General features: G+C 48.3%; 1 protein-coding gene across 2 annotated transcripts in view; it reads right to left on the bottom strand.

The window, feature by feature from the left end:
- Nucleotides 1-17,187, bottom strand: part of GCKR (glucokinase regulator) — a 118,795-nt gene that overhangs the window by 62,116 nt on the left and 39,492 nt on the right. For both annotated transcript variants that reach the window (XM_075338897.1, XM_075338896.1), the window contains exons 8-10: nucleotides 7,851-7,904; nucleotides 7,047-7,141; nucleotides 5,897-6,002 (exon numbers count right to left, since the gene is read on the bottom strand). In XM_075338897.1, coding sequence (XP_075195012.1) covers nucleotides 5,897-6,002; nucleotides 7,047-7,141; nucleotides 7,851-7,904 — 255 coding nt within the window. The remainder of the gene's footprint in view (nucleotides 1-5,896; nucleotides 6,003-7,046; nucleotides 7,142-7,850; nucleotides 7,905-17,187) is intronic.

The raw sequence follows: 17,187 nt of genomic DNA on the forward strand, positions 1-17,187 counted from the left end.
GTTGGAGGGTGCATACTGCTGTTGGAGGATGCATACTGTTGTTGGAGGGTGCATACTGTTGTTGGAGGGTGCATACTGTTGTTGGAGGGTGCATACTGTTGTTGGAGGGTGCATACTGTTGTTGGAGGGTGCATACTGCTGTTGGAGGGTGCATACTGTTGTTGGAGGGTGTATACTGCTGTTGGAGGGTGCATACTGCTGTTGGAGGGTGCATACTGCTGTTGGAGGGTGCATACTGCTGTTGGAGGGTGCATACTGTTGTTGGAGGGTGCATACTGTTGTTGGAGGGTGCATACTGCTGTTGGAGGGTGCATACTGTTGTTGGAGGGTGCATACTGCTGTTGGAGGGTGCATACTGCTGTTGGAGGGTGCATACTGCTGTTGGAGGGTGCATACTGCTGTTCGAGGGTGCATACTGTTGTTGGAGGGTGCATACTGTTGTTGGAGGGTGCATACTGTTGTTGGAGGGTGCATACTGCTGTTGGAGGGTGCATACTGCTGTTGGAGGGTGCATACTGTTGTTGGAGGGTGCATACTGTTGGAGGGTGCATACTGTTGTTGGAGGGTGCATACTGCTGTTGGAGGGTGCATACTGTTGTTGGAGGGTGCATACTGCTGTTGGAGGGTGCATACTGCTGTTGGAGGGTGCATACTGCTGTTGGAGGGTGCATACTGTTGTTGGAGGGTGCATACTGCTGTTGGAGGGTGCATACTGCTGTTGGAGGGTGCATACTGCTGTTGGAGGGTGCATACTGCTGTTGGAGGGTGCATACTGCTGTTGGAGGGTGCATACTGTTGTTGGAGGGTGCATACTGTTGTTGGAGGGTGCATACTGCTGTTGGAGGGTGCATACTGTTGTTGGAGGGTGCCTACTGCTGTTGGAGGGTGCATACTGTTGTTGGAGGGTGCATACTGTTGTTGGAGGGTGCATACTGTTGTTGGAGGGTGCATACTGCTGTTGGAGGGTGCATACTGTTGTTGGAGGGTGCATACTGTTGTTGGAGGGTGCATACTGTTGGAGGGTGCATACTGCTGTTGGAGGGTGCATACTGTTGTTGGAGGGTGCATACTGTTGTTGAAGGGTGCATACTGTTGGAGGGTGCATACTGTTGTTGGAGGGTGCATACTGTTGTTGGAGGGTGCATACTGTTGTTGGAGGGTGCATACTGCTGTTGGAGGGTGCATACTGTTGTTGGAGGGTGCATACTGTTGTTGGAGGGTGCATACTGCTGTTGGAGGGTGCATACTGTTGTTGAAGGGTGCATACTGTTGGAGGGTGCATACTGTTGTTGGAGGGTGCATACTGTTGTTGGAGGGTGCATACTGTTGTTGGAGGGTGCATACTGTTGTTGGAGGGTGCATACTGTTGTTGGAGGGTGCATACTGTTGTTGGAGATGTGCGCAAGTTGCACATTTGGAAGCCCAGATACTGGATGTAAATGAGCAGCTGGCAACTCTGAGATGCATTAGCAATATGGAAAGGAGTGTACTGCTCACTGAGCAGCAGCTTGCTGGGTCAGATGTGGGGGAGGATCGTAGTAGGGAGCGGCAGGACGGTGAGGTAGGTAGCTGGGTGACAGTTAGAAAGGGGGGTAAAGGGAAAAGTGCTAGGAAGGCTACTCCTGAACTGACACACCCCAATAGGTTTGCAAACTTGGCAGATGAGGGGGATGTCATTACAGGGGTAGCATTGCTGCAGCAAGGCATGACCTCTGAACACCAGAGGAGTGTCTGCTCCAGTAAGGGGGGGAATAGGAGTGCAGGGCAGGCAAGACAGGTACTGGTAGTGGGGGACTCAATTATTAGGGGGACAGATAGGGCAATCTGTCACAAAGACAGGGATCGCCGAACAGTGTGTTGTCTTCCTGGCGCTCGAGTTCGGCACATCGCTGATCGGGTTGACAGATTACTAGGAGGGGCTGGGGAGGACCCAGCGGTCATTGTACACATTGGCACAAATGACAAAGTTAGAGGTAGGTGGAAGGTCCTTAAAGATGATTTCAGGGAATTAGGTTGTAAGCTTAAAGCATGGACCTCAAAGGTGGTATTTTCGGAAATACTACCTGTGCCACGAGCCACACCAGAGAGGCAAAGGGAGATCAGGGAGGTTAACAGGTGGCTCAGGAATATGTGTAGGAAAGAGGGTTTTGGGTTCCTGGAGAATTGGGCCGACTTTTCAGTTGGCTACAGATTCTATGCTAGAGATGGGCTGCATCTTAATGGGGAGGGTGCAGCTCTGCTGGGGCAGAAAATGGCTAGAAGGTTGGAGGAGTGTTTTAAACTAGGAATGGGGGGCGAGGGTATTCACTTTATAGAAGGGGAATGTAGTGCAGACAGTGACCAGGGCACAAGTAATGAAATTGGGGGTGGTACGGGGGGAAGGGTTAGGACAGTTAATACAGTAAGCAGGAATACAGGTACAGAGTCATACGTAACGTGCATGTACACTAATGCCCGAAGCCTCACAAATAAGGTGGAGGAATTAGAATTAATATTGTTGGAAGAAAATGATGCTATAGTGGGGATATCAGAGACATGGCTGGATGAGAGCTATGACTGGGCTGTTAATTTACAGGGTTATAGCCTATTCAGGAATGACCGTACAAATAAGCGAGGGGGAGGTGTGTGTCTATATGTAACATCATCCTTACAACCCATCCTGCGTGACAACATATGTGAGGGTACTGAGAATGTAGAGTCCCTATGGGTGGAGATAAGGGGGGGGGAATGAATAATAAAATACTGATAGGGGTGTGTTATAAGACGCCGAATATTATGGAAGAGGTAGAGAATCTCCTCATAAAGCAAATTGATAAAGCAGCGAGTCTCGGAGAGGTAATTATTATGGGGGACTTTAACTATCCTGATATAAATTGGGGAACAGAAACTTGCAGTTCCAGCAAAGGAAATAGATTTTTGATAACAATGAAAGATAATTACCTTTCACAAATGGTACAGGACCCCAGAAGAGGGGGAGCACTACTAGACCTTGTACTAACCAATAGGCCAGACCGCATATCAAATATACAAGTTGGGGGTTACTTGGGGAATAGTGATCACAAAATAAGTTTTCATGTATTCTTTAGTAAGATGTATAGTAGAGGGGCTACAAGGACACTAAACTTCAGGAAAGCAAATTTTAAACGGTTGAGAGATGATCTTAGTGCAATAAACTGGGATGATGTACTAAGTAATAAAAGTACACAAAGCAAATGGGAGACTTTTATGAGCATCCTGAATAGGGCTTGTGCAGAAAATATACCCTATGGGAACAAACATGCTAGAAATAGGAGGAAACCCCTATGGCTAAATAGAGCTGTAAGGGAAGCAATAAAAGAAAAACAGAAAGCCTTAAAAGAATTAAAGAGGGTAGGTAGTGATGAGGCATTATATAATTATAGAAAATTAAATAAAATATGTAAAAAGCAAATTAAGTTAGCTAAGTTTGAGACAGAGAGACTCATTGCGAGAGAAAGTAAAAATAATCCTAAAATATTCTTTAACTACATAAACAGTAAAAAACTGAAAAGCGATAGTGTTGGCCCCCTTAAAAATAGTCTTAGTGAAATGGTGGAAGGGGATGAGGGTAAAGCCAACCTGCTGAATGACTTTTTTTCTACGGTTTTTCTACAAGAAAATGCCATGGCAGATGACATGACCAGTGATACCATAAATTCACCCTTGAATATTACCTGCTTAACCCAGCAGGAAGTACGCCGCCGCCTCGAAATCACTAAGGTTGACAAATCTCCGGGCCCGGATGGCATACACCCCAGAGTACTACAGGAATTGAGTTCTGTGATAGATAGACCATTATTTTTAATCTTCTCAGATTCCTTAATAACAGGGTCGGTACCGCAGGACTGGCGCATAGCAAATGTGGTGCCAATATTCAAAAAGGGGACAAAAACTGAGCCGGGAAATTATAGGACGGACGGACGGACGGACGGACGGACGGACGACGACGACGACGATTCTGTAATTTTTATTATTAGTCTCAAGATGTGGCTCGCTGAGCGAGACCGGTTGGGAGAGTGACTGGACGCGGCAGGGGAGCCCTGCCACTTACCTTCAAGCTACTGAGATGCCCTGGGCTGACCCTCACCCCAGAATTACACATGATGGCAGTGACGTCTGAGACCAGCCTTTTCCTATCTCCTTTCGTGGCCCTGATGATAGTGTACCCTCCACATCCACCACTCGAGGGGACAGTGATCCCCAACCCCCCACCAACAAATAAAGACGGGGGCACAACTACAACCGACTAAATGTGAACAGGAACCACTAAGGAAAGAGGAAGGCTACAAAACCACAAGCGGCTGATGGCCACACAATGGACATCAGCCGCTCCCAGGACACAGCCTTCCACCTTCAGACCAAGTCTCAGTATGAATGCTGAATAACCAGCGCCCTCTGTTGGAAGAAGAGGGATTTTATCCAGGCCGGAAGTGGTAACCAATAGTAACCGCTGATACCGCTGTGGACTCTGCTGCTGCAAAACAGACTGACATTAACGCTACATGTGCCAAAGGAAAAAGACATTTATACAACATTGTCTCATTAGAGACAATAGCCCTGTGCCGGTCACAAGACACATGGCACAAAGTGACTATGGTGACACCACGAGGGAAGTTCTTTGTATAAAAGACAAGAACAATTGATGAGATGTCAGGGAGAAAAGTGACTAAGTCATCCATGGTCCATCTCAACATGGCCAGAATGTGGACTGGAGATGCTGAGCATGGACAGACATGGAACCAGAGGTCTAGGAGATACGAAGTTTCTCAATTGTGTGCGTGCCGCCCCCGCGCCAGCAGCCCGGGCTGCTCCGATCCGGACCCGCGGTGGCTCGAGGGGTGTCCGGACCCGGGGGTCGTGCGGCCACTTAAATAAAGGGGGTATTTACAGGGGATTGTATATTTAAAGTTCGTGACGCCACCCGTGGTGTGTGGTAAGATGGAGTACCACTGCAATGGAGTGGGCAGCTAGGTGTTTAACCCCTCCACGGGTAGAAGGAATGCCCCGGGACTCGGTGATTGAGTTGGGAAGTGCCGTTGGGAGTGAAAGGGTCACTTGCGTACTCACTCAGTCCATAAAGCTGACACCGACAACTTGGTAAACCAAAGTTCTGGACACCGCTGCCGCTGAGAGGAGCATGTTTGGGTCCCGTTCCCACTGGTGTTGCCTGATGATCTGTGAACTTCCTCTTGTCACTAATTTCACTTGCTAGTTGGCCCCTGTAGTGTAGAACTAGTTGGGTCCCGCTCCCCAGTATGGCTAACTAGGTGAGCTTGCTCTCAGGGTTCATGCTTGGGATTTCCTGGACCGTTTTAGTGGAAAGTCCTATCCCCCTCGTTGTGCTAGTACCCAGATTTTGGAGCGGGTGGAGAGCGGATCTTGAAGGCTCCATTCTCGTCAATTGTCAGGTTGCCTGAAGCTACTCCCTGACCTAGGGTCCACGTACCCCATCGTTCCCTGGTCCCAGCCCGGTGATGGTACAAGGCCGCCGGCTGTCCTCCTCGACAGTTCCGTGTCCCTTGTCCCGATCCACTGCGACCGGGGGTCCAGCTCCTACTAGGCCCAGACCACTGTCTGCCACCTAGTGACTTCCAAGGAGCCCAGATCCTGACCTCCTCTCTCCTTCACTTCCACACTTCACTGACCTATTCCTGACATTCCTGACCTCCCCTTACCAACTCCCCAAGTGGACGACCCTATTCCACTCAGGCCGTCCACTGCTGTCTCTAGTGCAGAGTGTTCCTAGGATTTTGATTGGCTGATGTTGGCAACACCATTAGTTAGGAACCCGTAACCAAGGAGGAGGCGGATACTGCACAGAAGGGCAGATTGTGCAATACCCTGTGACGACCTGATAGTCCAGTCCATGTGCACTTACCCCTACTGCAGGGTTCAGGACAAATGCCCGCTGGGTATCTTGGATGTTCTGTATCTGTTCAGCCACTTGCCGAAATGTGAAGTTCCAGCCTTCAATCCTGTCGTTCCTGGGAATTAATGTGACTGATGATAAGCCATCTCCTGAGATCACCAATCCCTGGTCATTTATTTACCTAACTCAGAAGAACTCGCCTACCCAGACCCCGGACGCCCCGGACGCCCCATCCCTCCGGACCCCGGGCGCGCCATCCCTCCGGACCCCGGGCGCGCCATCCCTCCGGACCCCGGGCGCGCCATCCCTCCGGACCCCGGGCGCGCCATCCCTCCGGACCCCGGGCGCCCCATCCGTCCGGACCCCGGGCGCCCCATCCGTCCGGACCCCGGGCGCCCCATCCGTCCGGACCCCGGGCGCCCCATCCGTCCGGACCCCGGGCGCCCCATCCGTCCGGACCCCGGGCGCCCCATCCGTCCGGACCCCGGGCGCCCCATCCGTCCGGACCCCGGGCGCCCCATCCGTCCAGACCCCGGGCGCCCCATCCGTCCAGACCCCGGGCGCCCCATTCCTCCCGAACCCTGAAAAAAAATCATACAAACAAACACCAGAAATGTCATGTGATCAGACCTTGGATACCTCAAACCACCAGACAGCGGAGACCTCGTCCCACCAGACCTGCTCATTTATTTACCTGACCCTGACAAAGTCCTCTTCCAAACCCTGGACACTTAATTCCTCCAGATCGCAGACACCTCATCCAAGCATTCCCCAGAAACCTCATAGTACTAGACCCCAGACACCTCATCTCACCATACCCTGGACATCTCATCCCTCCCGAACTCTAGCTAACTCATTCCATCAGACCCCAGAAACCTCATCCAATCAGAACCCAGACACCTCTTCCCACCAACCTCTAGACACTGCATCCCACTGGACCCAGGATACATTATCACACCGAACCGTAGACAATTGATTCTATTTAACCCCCTGAAACCTTTTTCCAGCAGATCCCAGACAATTCATCAGACCAAACCTTAGACATCTCATCCCACTAGTCATGAATGTATCATCACGTCAGACCTCTAAAACATAATGTTTCATAATTATCCACCCAAATGTGGTTATTTTAACCTTGGACCCTGGACACGTCACCCACCTGGCCATAGAGACTGTATTAAACCCTACAAGGACTGGCAGGAACACATCCAGATTCTTCATGCAGAAGTCCAGCTGACCAGCGATGAATGGAGCCTGCGGAGACAAGACCGAGAAATTAAGACCAAAGGGTCAGCAGGACATCAGCTGGGTTAAAGAGAACCACCAGCTGTCTCCTGTTACATGAAGGAAGGCAGGACTGTGGCTCTGAAGAGGTTTACATTGAATTATTTTAGGGACAGATATTGAGTATTTGGGGGGTGGGGGATTATTATTATGTCTATATCAGGACCCCCCTCAAAACAAAACTCTTCATGATCTGTATTCTGGAGAATGAGACCAGCTTTACTTTGCTTCTGTTAATATTCTCATTGCCCATAATGGGATGCAGGTTGTTGTCTATTACTTGTAGGTTTGGTTTCAGCATTCGGGGGTGGGAAGGGAGTAGCTGGAGGACCACCAAGACTTGTGTACTAGGTGCCAGTGGGTATCAACCAGCAACTATATCTTGATCAGGGTTTTTGGACATAAGACTGGGGCAGCAAACTGTATCTTTGGCCCAGGTGAAGGAAAGTCTAACATCTGTGAATCTCTCCAGTGAGAATTCATTCTGATTTATAATGAATTGTGACCAGATCCATCCAATATGGCTGAACATAAAGAAAACAGAGTGAATGTTGGCGCGAACACCCTCGAAATTCCTATAATTTATCCCTGGAGACATCAGAGCAGGGAGGAGAATCTGGCTCTGAACTTATCAGGGATATCACTGTGTATGTGAAGAAGGAGGTGGCTGAATACTCACCGACAGACTGCACGAGATCCCTATAAACACCACCTTCTTCTTCCCTTCACAGGCCTGGAAACACAAGAATGTCACAAGGATGAGACGGAAATGAAGGGGAAACAAGAAATATATCAAGAAACTGAGCAAGGCCAAAGAAGGAGGAAGGAAGAGGAAGAAGGAGGAGAAAGATAGGGAAGAGTATGAAGAAAAGGCGGAAGGAGATAGGTAGGAATAGAAAAAAAAAGAGCAGAAGGGAAAGGAAGGGGATAAATGAAGAAAGAGCAATAAGAAGGAAGAGGAGGAGGAAAGAAAAGAAAGAGGAGAATATAAAAGAAATTAAAAACAAGGGGGAAAGAAATAAATACATTGGTAAACTAACTAAAACCAAAGAAGGAGGAAGGAAAAGTAAAAAAAAGAAGGGAGGGGGGTAAAGAATAGGAGGCAAATGAAGAACATGAAGAGGAGAAGGAAGAGTAGGTCGAGGAGATGGAAGAGGAGGAGGATTAGGAAGAAAAGAGGAAAAAGAAGAAAGAAGGAAGAGAAGGAAAAACAAGAGGAAGATGAGATTGAGAAAGGAGGAGGAAGGAAGGTGAGGAGAAGAAGATATGAGAGAAGTGAAAAATGGGAGGGAAGAGGAGCAAGAAATAAACCAGTAGACTTAGCAAGATCAAAGAGGAAGAGGAAGAAGGGGGAAGAGTAAGAAGATGGAAGAGAAAGAATAGGAGGAAGAAAAAAAGAAGAGGCGCATCTGATAGAAGTGAAAAGTTAGGATGAAATGAGAAATGTAAAAAACAGGAGGGAGGATGAGACCTAACCAGGAAACTCTGAAACTGGCTATTCACTACTCATGGACAAGTCATGCGGCAGTGGAGTCAAGAAGTCTGAGGTCAAATACCAAGAGTGTACATCAAAGACAGAGGGGCAAGACAAAAGAAACCGGGTCACAATGCAAAGTCAGAAATCCAAAACGGTTACAGATGGAGACAAGAGGGGCTAGGCAAGGTCAGGCAGCAAGTGCTCAGAACAACAGAACACAAACCACTAGGCACACACACCATGTAGCATACAATGTAGCTACAACTAGCAATAGTCTGCCCACCAGCCAACTAAATAACCAGGCAATCATCCCAAAAGGGTGACACCTGGAGAAAGCCCAGCTGGCCCATCTTAACTGGCTGCTGGGCCATCCTGAGTGCCGTGAGGATAATCAGCATGCCCCAGTATCTACGGTAATTTGGCAGCTGGATCATCAATCAACAATGCTAATAACCCAGCAGGCCCCTGCCAACTATTGGGTGGCTGAGCAATCTCTGCGTCCCAAAGACTCACTGAACGGCAGATTCGTGACAGAAATAGAGCAAGACCAAAAAGGAGGACAGAAAAGAAAGAGGAGAAGGAGTGGAAAGAGGAAGAAGAGGAGGAGGAAGGACACATAAGAAATAAGAGGTGGAGGAGAAGAAAAGGACGAGATAGAAGAAAAAAATAGTTAAGCTGAGGAGGAAAGAAAAAGCAAAGGAGGAGGAATGGAAGAGAAGAGAACTTTGAACAAAAAGGAAGGAGGAGAGGAAGAGGAAGAGGAAGAGGAAGAATATAGAGGAGGAAAAGGAACTGGAAAAGGAAGAAGGGAAAAAGAAGGGAGAGGGAAGTGGAAGAGACGATGAAAAGGCAAAAGAATGAGCAACAAGAAGGAGCAGAAGGAAGTGGAGGATGAAAGAGAATTGAGAAGATGATGAAGAAGGAAGGAGAAGCAACAGGAGGATGAAGTAGTAGAGAAGGCGAGAACACGGTATCTAGAGATGAGCGAAGCTGTTCAATAAAGGTTCGCCCATTTCATGTTCAGTAGGATCCTGAGCTTGTTTGTTCAGACTCTGCAAACACAATCCCCTTCCCCAAAAGTCGGTAATGTTCGTTTTTGTTAGTACTCCGTCCCCAAACGCTGGCCGCGTTTCCAAAAATGTTTTAATAGCATTTTCTGTGTTTGGATGCTATTGTGTTGCTGTCTGATGTGAGGATCTGTAAAATCAGTGGAGGAGGCAGGGATTCTGCACCAGGAGAAGGCATTTGGCGCGCAGCGTCATGTTTTTTTTTCAGAACTTTATTTGTGGATGTTGCTGCAGCCAATCACGGTGCAGCAAACATCCACAAGGTTCAGACAGATGGGCTTCTATGATTGGCTGTCTAAGTCACATGTCCGTGGGCATATAAAATCGCAGACAGGTTGCCTCAGTGCCATTTTGTGAAAGTGAAATGTTAGGGAAGCTGCTGCTTACAAGTCCATATACATACAAGGCAGGCTGGACAGCATGCAAACACAGTCAAAGGTGGCCTAAAAAAATAGCAAGTTAAGTATCTAAAAAGTGGTTCTTGGCAATTTTAATTGCCTGGTCAAAATTCTGCAAACCCAGTTGTAGGTATTGTTGCTTGTTAGTACCTGGCTTAGAAAAGGTGGTAAGGACGTATCTAAAAAGTGTTACTTTGCAGCTTAAATTGCCAGCCCTAAATTATGCAGTGAAATACATGTCTAGGTATTGTTAGTGGTGCCTGACTTTACCATGTCTGCTCTGCTCCAAATGACGCAGTGATCCGCTCTTGTATGTAGTGGTACTATTTAGTGCCTTCACAATATTGCCAACTCAGGCAGTAACTAATAATGTATCTTTTGTGTCAGGTGTCTGACAAGTGTGGTGGTAGGGATGCAAAACATCTGTTTGAAAGGGGAAGAGTACATTAACCATGAGGGGTAAATCATGACAAGGTTGTCGTGAAAGGGGGAATAGGCGGGGTGTTGGAGGTGTAGGTGTGAGAAGTTCAGTTAGTGAAAGGTCTAGTAAGCAAACGCCAGTTCATCCTATCCCGAGAGAAATGAGAACAACTTCCATTACTGGACAGCCTACTCCTCTAGATTTCTTTGGCAGCCGCACATCACTTCAACTTCTAAGGCTGATAAAGAGCAGGTGCTGGAGTGGATGGCAAGCGCTGCATCAAGTGTTCTCTCCTCCTCTTTCTCCACATCACACACAGTTCATTTCTCAGAGGTGCCACCCCATTTACACTTGTTTGAGCCTGAGTCACAAATCTCCAACTGGCAATCTAACTGTGGGGAACCAGATGTGGGACCCCAGTAGTCTGGTTGCCACAGTAACGTTTCCCTCCTCACAGGGGGTAACGTTATGCCTGGAAGCAAGAAGGGGTGTCCCCATGCTAGGTAGCACCAGCAGTCAACATTTTCCTAACTCCAGACCAGAAGGGGGAGCTCTAAAACCTAGTTCATGGGGAGCTTATCTATGAATTCTGGCCTGGGACAGGGTTTAAGTCACACAGAGGTCAAACTGAAGGGAGCAGGATCAAGGAGACAGTCTAGAGAGCCTGGGGAACAGAGCTGTGATAAGGCGCCCTCAGAGCAGAGCGCAGAGGACAGGACACCGGAATCCTAGGCTGCTTGGGTGCTGAAGTCCTAGCAGCTGATTTCGGAGGCCAGGGGACTGCATGTCTTCTGGCCACACAACGCCTGGGGCACAGCAGCAAAGTAGAGCCCAGAGCCATGACCGGAGGAGCGGCACCTGTAAAAGGCTTGCGCCGCCTGCCATACAGGTGAGAACCAATACCAACACGAGGAAGAGGACCACAGCATAGCTTCAAGCCACAGGGACCCACACTTTACAGCGCTGAAGGAAGGCCTCTGAACCCATCCGCCTAGGTGGATCCCCTCAATTTCTTTCAGGCTGCCTGGACCTCCGTTACCAGCTGGACCAGTCTCTCAGGCCTGTACCATCTAATACCAAATAAAAGGTAAAGGAAATTACGGTCCCTGTGTTGTCCAGTTATTGCCTGCACTTCGGTCCTGCAACCCAACATTAAGTCGCCCATCATACACGATCACCTGCCCTGGGGTTAAGCTCTACCCGTGGATAGCTGAACCACCTCTGCTGCATCACCACCGACCCCAGGGGAACTGAATGGCAGCGGCAGCCCATATGTTGCTGCATATCACAGGTGGTGACATGACTTATCGCCTGTAAATATCCCTCATTTAAAACGACACCGCCAGGGTCACGGAGTCGGGCCCTGCCACCTTGACCTCTCAACAGAACGCCGATTGTGAGTGCCCCACGGCCCTTGTGGGCGTGTCACAGACATGGGCAAGACGCAAGAGCTGTTCACACATTCTATCCCATGAGCATCACAGGTCCGCTCCAAAGATTCCCAGACTCTTGAGGAGGAAAGCATCTGCACCGATGCCCAAAATCTTTGTGAGTTTGATCCTGGCTCAGATGAAGTAGGGTCCCAGTAGGATCCTGACCGTCAACAAGTGACATTAGCCCCCGGGGGTGGAGGAGAGGGGGATGATGATTGATTAATTGATGGATGGATGATGGATGGATGACGGATGGATGATGATGATACTCAGATACTTGAGGTGCACGCGATATAAGGTCATGTTGATGAGGAAATAAAACGATGATATGGATCACTGGGGAAAAAAGTAAATCCTTGGAGAGAAGAATTGGATTTAACAAACTTTATTATCCCTCTACCTGGCCACAACGCGTTTCGATAGACAAAGCTATCTTCATCAGGTGGTATAGAGGGTGTATACAAGGAAGTGACATATATAGGGGAAAGTAAAGAGTGATTGGATATAAAAAAAGGAACTACATTAACACTAAAATTGCCACTCAAAAACAAACAAAGGATAAAATCTGACATGATTAAAAACAATGGAATAGAAAGTGAGATGAATAATCAGTGATACAGATAAATAATAAAGATACAAAATAAAATATAAAAATTGGCATCAATAAGACTATTATAAAAAATAAAATAGTTTTTTTTTAATCTCTATTTCATTCCCTCTCACCTCCCCCTTTTCACTCTTCCTTTTCTTATCACATAAGGACCCCATGACTTGTAAGACAATTACAAAAAAGATAACATGACTAGAAAAAAAATGATATAATTGGCATTAAACGTGACCTCAATAAATATTATAATCAACGAGCAACATTCTCAATAGTGAGATTTTGTCCCTCTGGTGCCTAATTTAAAAATCCAAAAAGTTTCTTTTTTTAATCACTTTGCGCAAGCGATTCGGGTCAGAATCCATAGCATGGTTTATAATGGTAAGGCTCATTAATTTAGGATCTCTGTTGTGGGCAGTATTAAAATGTTTAGATAGACTATGCAATTGATAGCCCGTCCATATGTTGTGTCTATGCTTATTACGGGTGTGCATAGTTTAAATCGTGCGGCCCACATATTGGAGGCCACACGTGCACGTCAATAAATATATAACGTATACGGATTGGCAGTTCACCCTATGGGTAATGGGGAAGGTTCCGACTTTGGTGCGGGAGGTAAAAAATGATGTAAGGTGATGTAAAGCGATGTAAGGTCAGGAAGAGCAGGACGGGCACAACATAGTGCCTGACGATGAAGTTGTAGATCCCACTTGGTGTGAACCCACAGGCTGACAGCTGAGTAGCTCAGCAGATGGCGAGGACGAAAAGAAAGCCGAGGATGTTACAGTGGTGATCCCCACACAAACACATAGTGATGCAATCATTAGAAGCACTGCATCTTCTGCCACAACTGTGGTTGTGGCCAGCGGTGGTTTCGGATCTGCAGTTCACAGGAAGAGTTGCCTAGCCTAGGCCTTTGAGATCACAAAAGATGACCCAGCGTTCGTTATCTACCAACGTTGTAAAAAACGACATAGTAGAGGCAAAAATAGTAATAATTTGACTACTACAAGCATGAACAGGCACATGTGCAATCAATATGCATTACTGTGGGAATCTCACTGAGCTAAAATGTGGACTAACGGGTCTACCCAGCCAACAGCCATCAAGTCAATATCTTCTGCCACTTCTTCATCCTCCTGCATCATCACCGAAACCATTGTAACACAGGTCTATGACCGTAGAACCTCCTCTTTTGTACCCACTACAGTGGGGGATGAGTGAGGGGCCATCAACTGTTATGGAAGTGACCGTGCCTGTTGCTTAAGATCCATATGAGACATTGAGAACACCATATGGTACACAATCCAGCATTCTAGCTACCAATACACATCTCGGTCAGCTGTGTACACCTTCCTCCACCCTCTCTGAGCACAGCAGCCAGCCCATGATCATGTAAAAGACTATTTCCTCCCACACATGTCAAATATGAAGTGCTTGAACTTCACCATATCAAAAAGTAATGGCTGCCTTTCTGCTTGGTGGATACAGAAGGTTTCCGTAACCTGATGGCCATTGAAGTCCCCCATACCAGTTGCCAAGTTACCATTACTTCTTTAATAAAGATGTGCCTGTGCTACACCATCATGTCACAGCCACGATTACCCTTTCCTTGGAAACGTTTGTGTCTCACAGGGTGCATTTCACCATTGACAGCTGAATGAGCAAGCATGGGCAGGGGTGTTACATCTCGCTGACTGGGCACTGTTTTACTCTGGTGGCTACGGGGACAGGCGGGGAAGGGGCTGCTCTCCAAGTGTTGAAATCCCCAAGGCTTTTAGAACAAAATTCTGGATCTACAGCTTCCTCTTCTGTTTCCTCCACCTCCTCTAGCGCCTCCACCTGCACCCAAAACCTCTCCCTTAATGTAACACACGTTCCAAGAGAGTATCACTCACCTCCATACAGCTCGACCAGGGCTCAACGCAATCAGGCAGTGCTGAAATTAATCTGCATCAGAGAATGCAGTCACAGCTGCAGAGTTGTGGACCGCTATCCTGGCCGAGTTTGATCAATGGCTGTCTCCACTGAACAGGGAGCCAGGGAGGCCGTGTGCGTCAATGGTGCAAACCTGTTGGCGGCCCTACGCCTGGGCGACATCACACATGTGCCTTGCATGGCTCACATCCTGAACCTGGTTGCCCAGAAATTTGTAGCCCACTATCCCAGCCTGGATGTGCTGCTGTAGAAAGTATGGTTGGTGTATGATCACTTCCGCTATTTGCACCCCACGGCTAATCGACTTGCAACGGTACAAAGGTCTTTTAGCCTACCGGCTAACCGGTTGATTTGTGATGTACCGACACGGTGGAATTCCGCTCTACACATGTTGCAGTAACTGTGGCAACAGCTGAAAGCCCTGTTGCACTATGCCATGGCACATAACCTTGAAAAACACAGAACGAATGTGAGACAAATCTCGATTGTGGAGTGGGCACAGCTGCAAGACCTCTGCACCCTCCTGCACACTTTTGCAATAGCTAGAAAGATGGTTAGCACGGACTATGCCAAAATCGGCATCACTATTCCGCTCAACTACATGTTGGAGCGAATTTTGAATAGTCTGTGAAAGTAGGTTGGGGTCCAAGAGCAAGAGGAGGAAGCAGAGGACGATTAGGAAGGGATAACATTTCCCATAAGGTCTGAACAGTCATAGCACAAGCGGATGTCACGGAACGGAAGCGTCCATAGACTGAGGTGGGCTCATGGTAACAGATAAAGTTGTAGTGAAGGTGCAGGAAACAAGGAACATATGGAGGAGGAAGATGTGATGGAGGCAGAAAACTCCAGAGACGAAGAAGATATTGATCCCATGTCTTTGGTCTGTGGTTGGTGGGAGGGGATGGGACAGAGGAGGCAAACTTGAGCATTACCCCAACACCAACACAACATGGAGTTGGACCGCAAGGAAGTGTCCGACACATGAGCGCCTCCTTGCTTCACTATTTGCAACATGATGTCCGTATCGTTAAGATTAGATTAGATGCTGACTACTGGGTTACCACTCTGTTAGATCCACAGTATAAGAGTAAACTTAGCAAGATGCTTCCACCCCTGGAGAGGGACGAGCGGATGCTGGAGTTTGGAAACAAGCTTGTAGACCATCTTAACAGTACTTTTCCACAAGACAGCAGGGAGATGTACAACGTGCATGGCAATTCTATCATTCCAACCACGGGGACATCGCCTCATCAACGCAGAAGCATTAGCAGCAGTTCAAGTGCCAGAAGCAATTTCTGTGATTTGTGGCACACATTTTTTACACCATTACATGCACCAGAAAAACAAGGCAGACGTCTGACACATAGACAACGACTGGAGAGGATGGTGCAGGAGTATCTGGAGCTCAACATGGATGAAGAGTTGCCGGGGCTTGCCAGTCATGCCTTGGACGTTTTGGCCTGCCCGGCAGCCAGCGTTCTCAGAACATGTCTTCAGCGCTGCTGGCGGTGTATTGATGGATAAGCGCAGTCAGCTTTCCCCTTAAAGTGTAGTCCGCCTAACGTTTATAAAGGTAAACAAGTTGTGGATGTCCAGTGACTTTGCCACCGGAGTCCCAGGCTGTGCAGACTAGGTGATGGTGTAGTGCCAGGCTTCTGTGAGCAAGAGGCCTACGCCTGTGTCATGCATGTCTTGATTGTTAACATTTAAACACCAGGCCACAGCCAGTGTGTTACATGGACCGTACCTCCCTGTTGTTTTAACGCCCCATGGGGAGGGGGGCAATTGATGCTACTGTACTGCTGTCTGACTGAAAGGTTTTGAAATGTCGAGACTCCAAAATGGGTGTGAAACTTATGTCTTGTAGGTAGTGCCAAGTTTCTGTGAGCAAGAGGCCTAGACTGGTCACTGTAGCATGTCTTCCTTTTTCTATTCCTAATGCTGGCCCACAGGCCTGTGTGTTGTATATGGAGCACCCCATGGGGTTTTGGAAATACTCATCACCGGACCGGTGAGGGTCAGGGGATGTCACGGGTGGCCCTGCCCAGGTTAGTAACCCCAAGGTGTCCACAAAAAGCACAAAAAAGGGAGAAAGGATGAAGGGGAAGATGGGGAGTTGGGAGTAGTAGTTGTTGCATTACACCACCTGTGGTGTGTGGCCAGGGATTAGCCACCGCTGTGGTCGCTGTCCTCTGGGGCGGATGGTGTCGCTGCTAGGATGGTTCTGCTTCCTGCAGGTGAAGCTAGGCCCCAAGGAGGATGATGGTGGTGGTAGTAGTGGCAGTTGGCGCCGGAGCGCGTGTAATAATGGGCTGCCACCGAGGTTGCGGTTCAACGTCTTTTACTCACAGTTCAGTTGTCACCCTTGGAGTACCGGTTTCCGCCGTGATGGGCCCCAGATTATCCCGGGTACCTCAGAAGCCACCACCGGTGTTGTGGAGTGTGAGACCTTCCTTCCTTGCGCTCTGTAGTGTGGATCCCCGTGGCTTAAAGCTAGTTAGGGACCTCAGTGTCCTTGGGTTTAGTTCCCATCCTGTCCACTGGCAGCACGAATCAAATGTGGGGCCAACCGTGGTCTTGACTCCTGGCTTTATATGTTGCTGTGCCCCGGGACCTTTGTGGTGGGCAATGGGACATGAAATCCCCCTTCCCTGCAGATTCAGATGGTGCATCGT

This window comes from Anomaloglossus baeobatrachus, chromosome 3, assembly GCF_048569485.1.
Source record: "Anomaloglossus baeobatrachus isolate aAnoBae1 chromosome 3, aAnoBae1.hap1, whole genome shotgun sequence".
Classification (NCBI taxonomy): Eukaryota; Metazoa; Chordata; class Amphibia; order Anura; family Aromobatidae; genus Anomaloglossus; species Anomaloglossus baeobatrachus.